The 7,450-nt window shown below is 40.6% G+C and overlaps 1 protein-coding gene across 1 annotated transcript in view; it reads right to left on the bottom strand.

Moving 5' to 3' along the window:
• The window catches only part of RFX7 (regulatory factor X7), a 106,741-nt gene extending 99,582 nt beyond the window's left edge, over positions 1–7,159 (bottom strand). The window contains exon 1 of the mRNA XM_044979079.1: positions 6,707–7,159. Coding sequence (XP_044835014.1) covers positions 6,707–6,864 — 158 coding nt within the window. The 5' untranslated portion in view covers positions 6,865–7,159. The remainder of the gene's footprint in view (positions 1–6,706) is intronic.
• Between the last annotated feature and the right edge of the window lie 291 nt (positions 7,160–7,450).

A 7,450-nucleotide genomic window follows, 5' to 3' on the forward strand; every position in this document is an offset into this window, starting at 1 on the left:
GCTCTCAGGGTCAAGGGGCAGGCTACCACCATTCACTGATCAAGAATGGAACACCCATTTCCACACCCAACTAAGGTGAAAGGGTGACAGGCAGATGGTGCCTACCCAATCTGGAGAGAACAAGCAGTTACACCCAGATAACTCCAGCCAGAGAGGACTGATCAGGCTGACCCACATTGCAGCCAGCATGCACTGACCTAAAAAGTACACAGTCTACAATTCATTATGTATACAGTAACAGCAATACGTTCTGGACAGGAAAGTCTCCCTACACAGTCTATGACAGTAGAGTCACAAAGCCAAGAAAAACTGAGTTAGCTACAATAACACTTGGCAATTTTACAGTACCTCTTATTTGAGGATCTCAAAAGTACTTTACAAAGGTGAGTAAACATCTCCATTTTATATATAGGAAAACTGAGGCACAACCATTGGCATGACTTGTTCAAGGTCACATAAGCAAAGGACTATAGGAACAGTGACAGAGTTAGGAGCATAACCAAAGGTTTGGTCTACACTTAAAAATTAGGTTGATGCAGCTACATTTGCCAGGGTCTGAAAAAAACCCACAACCCTGACCAAAACAGCTGTGCCAACCTAGCTCCCTGTGTAGACGTAGCTATATTGACAGAAGAATGCTTCCATCAACATAGCTAATTTTGTATGGGAAGGTGATCCTACACCAATGGAAAAACCCATTCCAGTGGTATAGACTGCATGTACTCTACAGGGTTATGCCAGCACAACTATGGGAACACAGCTATGCTGGCATGGGCTGTGGCTACACAACAGAGGCTAAGTAACCTACTTTCCAGTCCCCTACTCTAGTCATTAGAGAATCCCTTTCACTTAATTCTTTCTTTGTCCCATAGTGGCTAGGTATTACAAGGGCCTCAGTCTACGTTGCATTGCACAGAGCTCAGACAAAAATAATACATAGATACATACAATATTACAAGTCATGGAAGTCTTCAGATACTGTCTGTACAGACACTGTCACCGTTTCGAAGTATTCTGTTTGTTACACCTATCTCCTTCCAGATGCAGAGGATATGCACTCTGGCTGGGATTGTTGGAGGACCCTAAGGGAGTTAGGTATCCAAATATAATTGAAATTTAATGCGCTGCTCCTAACTCCACAGAGTCCTTTGAAAATCCCAATCTGCACCTTTATCAATAGTCTGGTTAGGAAGCAAAACTCAAACAGATAAGTCTTCTTACTCATTAGCCAAGTACACATTTTAATGTATGCTGTAGCCCCTTGTATTTACAGGGCATCTGTGAACTGTACTGCTTCAATGCTGTTGAGGACTCATGTCGTTAGCAGCATGTCAATATCTTAACAGCAAGACTAATGCAACCTAGATACTGAGCCAAATTCATCCCCAATATAACTCCACTGACTTACACCAGGGATAAACTTGGCCTGCTGTGTTGGTAGATTCAACGTGGTGGTAGATTTAACAATTAAATATACAAAAAGTCACCATGACTACAAAATTCCAATAAATATGAGAATTCCCCTCAGCACTGAAATACCAAGTTTAGTGGATGGGGGAAATTAAGAGTATCTTGTTGATAAAGTTTATTTCTATACTAATTTTTTTCCTCCTTTGGATTAAAACAATTTAGTTTTGGGACTTTTATATAGTAAAAAACAATATTTCCCAAATTATGGCAGATTCTCCTTGAGGAGGCATGAAGGAGTAGCTGGATGTGGAAGGACCTGCAGACAAACTCCTAAACTGTTCTCCAAAGTTTCAGCATTTCTCCCCCTGCCCCCAATAGTTTTTAGCCACCATGATTGCAGAAGAAATCTGTCAAACATGTTTGAGCCTGAGTTTGCAGAGAGTCTGAAATAATAACTCTGAGGCCTGCCCCATTCATTTCAATAGTGATTCTTTAAATGTCAACACTTAACTATTTCACTGCTCATCAAAGCATGCAAAAAAGGAGAGATTCAAATAATGAAGGCCCACACCAGTGTCTTCCAAAGCACGGGGCATGAAGAGTTATCTGCAATGTATGAGCAGAAGACATATTAATTAAGAGAGGTGTGACTGCAGGGGATGCATGACTTGTTTCATTCTCCAGAAGAGGGGCTGCGCCTTCAAGAGATTAGGAACAACTGATATAAAATCCAGCCTAGTTTCTTGGAACAAAAACAAGAGTCTAAAATGAACAAGGGCCCAATTCAACTCCCACTGGCTTCACTGGGACTTAGGCCCTACCACACATTGGAGTTTGCCACTGAGCAGCCCAGCTCATGCAGTCTTGGCATAGTGCACCATATTACTAACTAAAAGACAGATCTGAGAACAAAATTATGATCAGAAGCCCACATCCAGTGCTGCTTAGACAGACTGCGAATGCTTTGTGTTCTAAACTCCACATTAGTCCTCAGTGCGGTTTTCATGTTTGACATGGGGAAAAAAGCCTTCACCTCTCATGCAGAATTAATAAATCCAAATCATAGCAGATGCCTTAAGGACAAAAATGAACTGCTGGGATCTAGGCTAGGTAAGCAAACCCAGGGCCTGACTACATGTGCGGATGTAAACAATAGAAGACAATTTACAGCAACAGTAAAAAAGTATTTAATTTAATAATTTTTGCCAAACAATCAAAATAAGGATAAAAAAAACAAAACAATCTCCACTAGCTATAGGATGTGAGCTGTACCTTGTGAATTGGGAAGTAAGAGAGGGTTGAAATTGCCTAAAATCATTGGGGCTACTGTTTACTGCACATAGTGCAGAATGTCAGCAAATACTTTTCTTTGTTTGCAATCCAAATTTCTTAATCTCTATCCACATCATTTTTATGCATGTCCAGTACTGTCTGATTTTTTCCACCAATAGGATATTCTCTAGCAATCTAATGGAATTATGAGTAGACTCAAAATCCATAGCAGTATATTTGTGTACACAGGCTCCATATATAAATAAAATTTATTTGATAATACTATATTGTCACTCCAAAAAATAATTGAAATTCCATTAGTCTATATGCACAGACAGCTAAACAGGGTAAGGTTTTCTCTCCTCAGGCTTTAGTGTCTGGACAAAAAGCTATTAATATAAAAGCTTTAATGAATCTGCAGTGAAATTCAAATAAGCATATTGGGGCCCAATGTCCAGGGTAGACTAAGGCAATTTACAAACCCTGATATTAATCAGAGAGTCTAGACTCTGTAAAGACAGGTTCTTTCTAGTCTAAACTTCTAAGCTGTCATTGGGAAAATAAGTCTAATATTTTTTCTGTCCTTTTCATCCGCACTGTCAGAACATATCCAATTGTCAGAGCAAGTTATATATGTGATACAAAAAATAAAAATGGACAACACTTCATTGGGCCCATTCAAGCCGGTCAGCTGAAAAGAACAAGTCTGTGGACAGACAATACAGAATCCTTAATCTTTTAATCAGGCAAGAGTTAATAAGCCATAACTATCCAACATACCTGTACACAAACATGATTGTAATGCTAATGCTTCCTGATCATTTTAAAAACATCTGAGAAATTCTCCATTTCTCCCCTTCCAATGGGCACTTAAAGTGCAAATAAAAATATTAACTTAAAATGCTGCTAAATACTTTTGAAAGTCTTCAATATGCATGCCAACCATGCCGTGAACCTTAAACACTAAAACTTAATCCAGTGTTTAGTTTTAAAGAGATACTAGATACAGAAGAGTTACTTCTTTTGTCAAACTGCATTTTAATTTAATAAACAGAACAAATTAACTATGAGCTAAGATAATGAATAACTCATTGTCCTGCTAGAGGCCTACATCACATACTATATTTATATTTGTCTGTACAGTGGAAGGACAGGCACAGACTTGTTTGTGATCAGCAAGTCCAGTATTTCAGTAGCTGCTATATCCTGCTATACTATTTTGATTGAAAATATGTTTTGCATACTAGAAACACATCTTTTAAACTAAAAATGTCCATCCACTATACTCGCAAATGGGGGATAGGGGAGAGAGATAAAGCAATGAAGACAATGCTGAAAGGTACTCATTTAAATGTGTTAAATCCTTCAGGAGTTAAAAAACACTGACCTCCTAAAACAAAAAACCTAGGAGAAAATACTCTTCTCAGTAAGTGATAAGTTAAAGCTACCCATAAAGATGGAATCTGGTCATTTTAGTATTATTCTCAAGAATAGCTTGTAAAATACATTAACTACCAGTACACTCCACCTACTGTAAACAGTACTAATTCTTGGGTTGGGAGCAAGGAAGAAGTGAGTTTCCAATGCACGATATAAGTACTGTATGTATATTACTTTTCTTTTGCAAAATTACCTTAATTTCTGGTTAATAAGAATAACTAAATCTGCACTAACATAGTATATAGGACACTAGTAAATATTAACAACAACAACAAAAATCAGACATTCAGGTGAAGACTGCTTGCTAGAAGTACAGTACTAAGAGAATACAAGGATTTCTAATGTTAGCTCTCCACAGTCAGAAAAACAAAATTTAAAGTAAGGTTGAAAATTAAGTGAAATTTAATATAAATAAGTTGTTTCACATATTATATGTTTACAGTATAATATGCAAGTAGTGATACTGTCTGGAAGTGCTGCAGAAGTTTTAGACCTGTCAAGAAAGCTGTCAGGGCAGTCAAGAAGTAAAGGTCATTGGTATGTGAAGGATGGCTAATCAACTATCTACTAATTCTACAAGCCATATTGGGAGAGGAGACAATCACAATGTACTGGCAAAACCACTGATGGTTTCAGATACCTTGTACTAGCTTATGCATCACCATTTGGTGAAGCTAATAAAGTTCTTTTGTACTGAAAGTGAAGAAAAGTTATTTACTCAAACACGTTACATATTTAAATCAAGCTATCTTTGAATGTAATGTTATAATACCAAAGTCTCTTTTTAAAAAGCAAGTTCTTATTAAAGGATAGGTTTTACTTAGTAGCCATTTTGTCTTCAACTTGGACATGATACCTAATCTGAATGCAATGTAAACATGCTGTCTGAGAAGCTGATTTCCAAATACCATGTTGATGGGAAGAGAAGGGGTAAAACATAAAATATGTACCACAAAAACCTATTATAAATCAGAATAATCTGAAGGTAACACAATCAGAACATCCAGGAAATACATCAGTTAATATTGTCTCCTTAAGTCACCTCATTGCACACAAAAACTAAACAAAAGGCTGTGTGTGTGCATTAAGGACAGAGAATGTGATTTACTGTTTAATTTTAATTTCCTAGGGTTTTTTTTAATATCAGTTTAAATACATAACAACCCCCCTAATAATATTTTTAATATTTTGGACTTCCTTTTAAAATCCATATTAATTCAATATACCATAAAAGCTAACTATAGTATGAAGCACTATAAACACTGGATCAGTACACTGGCTATTAGGCATCCATAATATGGATACTGCAAAAGGCAAAAATTATTGTACATATGCAATTCCCAATTTTCAAAATGTACCCAAAGGGCTTAATCCACATATTGCAGGTGCCAGGCCCTTGCAATACTTCACTCTCAAAACAACGTTTTTATTTGGAGGACAAACTAAACTCAATAAACTTTTTTTAAACTAGTTTTTAAAAACTAATATTAAATTCAGCAGAACGTGGGTTTACTGTAAGTTGATTTTGTTTAAAATTTGTAACAAAAATTGGATTCTTAGAAATGCCACCATGCCAAGTTTTAGCCCAAACCACATTTAATTGCAAACCCATGGAAATAGAGGTTTATAATAGGAACACTGATACAATCTTTACTATGACATTTGCATTAATATTTTGTATTATTGGGGGATGAGACGAATTCATATATCAAAAAGAGACTATTAATAAGCAGAAAACAATATTCAATTATTAAGATACCTTAAATAGGTGAGGCTATATTCATTATCTTAACACAAACCTACCATAATTACCATTATCTCTGGATACAATGAATGTAAACATAGCCAATCAAAGCCTTGAGTACATTTGACTGTATATAATTCCTGGGAAAAAATGCTGGTATCCTCTAAATAAAAGAGATACACATGTATGTGTGTAGTATAATATATTGAATACACACAGGTGTGTGTATATTATATATTTCCAAAAGATGCGTTCTTCCCAGGAAATGCAGAACCACCACCTCTCCTAAATGGTTTATAATCTTGAATAACACTGCAAAAACATGTAGGGACGGTAACTAATCCTACAGATGAACAGGTTTTGCGTTGCCTATTAATATTCTTATGGACAATGGTCCGTCTGGCTGAAATTCACAATAAGCTTCTTCCTCTGTATGTTGGGGGGGGGGTCTCTCTCCCTCTGCAGAGCCAAGTAAACACATTTTCCGTTCCCCATCCCCCACCCCTCAGATACACACCACCATCATGCAGTGCAAGTTATCTCCCAACCTCCTTTCTTTTAAATGCACCGAGTGTTTCGATCCCTATAGATTTTAAGCAACTTGTTTTTCTGCAGCTCTAAAAAAAACATTTAGCATTTATTTTCGGGGGGGGAGGGGTTTCAGAGGTGCACGTTAAGGAACAATTTACCCCAAAATAACCCCCCCCCAAACAATGTCAAGGGCCCTATTAGCGTGCACCGGGCTCTGGCAATGCACATGCAGAGCCTGCACGAACAAATCTCCGGCTCAGCGCTAAGCCAGCGTGCCATGGAGGCTGCTGCTGCTGCTGCTGCTCTTACCAGATGGAGTTCTTGATTTTGTGTTGCAGCGCGTTGGCTTCCGTCCCTTGCAGCCCGGGCACCAGGGCTGGCAAAGCCCCCCCTGGCGCGGGGGTGCCGGGGAGCTGCTGCGGCGGCGGCGGCGGCTGGGGATCAGGTTGCTGTTCTTCTGCCATCATCGCCGGCGGAGGGGTGCGGGAGAGGGAGCGGGCGCGAGCGGCGCTGGAGACACTAGGCCTTCACCCCAGCACTCGAGTGAGTCGCCTTTCCCTGCTGCCTGGGGGACATCACGGAGGAGAAGCCGCGCCGGGTCCAGCCGCTGCTACGCCAGAGGCTGGGGAGCCTTCCCGGGGGGAAGGCGCATCGCGGCGCTGCCCCGCGCTGTGGGGTCGCTGCGGGCTCGCCGCCGCCGCCGCCCCCCAGCACCTGGTCCCGCGGCAGCCCCAAAGCAGCCCGCACAGCGCTGCCTGCCGCCTGTCCTGCTGCTGCTCTGCCAGGCAAAGGCAGCCCGTGCGCGCAGGCTCACTGCCGCCCTGTGCAGACAGCAACAACACGGCTCAGACACAGGGGGGGCGAGGGAAGGAATAAGCAGGGCAGGAACCCAGCCCGCGGTAGCCGGGCGGAGGGTGGGGGGGAAGTTGACTCCCGCAGCAGCGTGCCTCAGGCTCCAGGCAGCACTGCAGACTGAGGGGGGAACGGAGCGCCCTGCCCTTGATTCCGGCTGGCTGTGTCAGTGGGTGTCCATGCTGTTTGTGCAGGATTATG

This window comes from Mauremys mutica, chromosome 11 (assembly GCF_020497125.1).
Source record: "Mauremys mutica isolate MM-2020 ecotype Southern chromosome 11, ASM2049712v1, whole genome shotgun sequence".
NCBI lineage: Eukaryota > Metazoa > Chordata > Testudines > Geoemydidae > Mauremys > Mauremys mutica.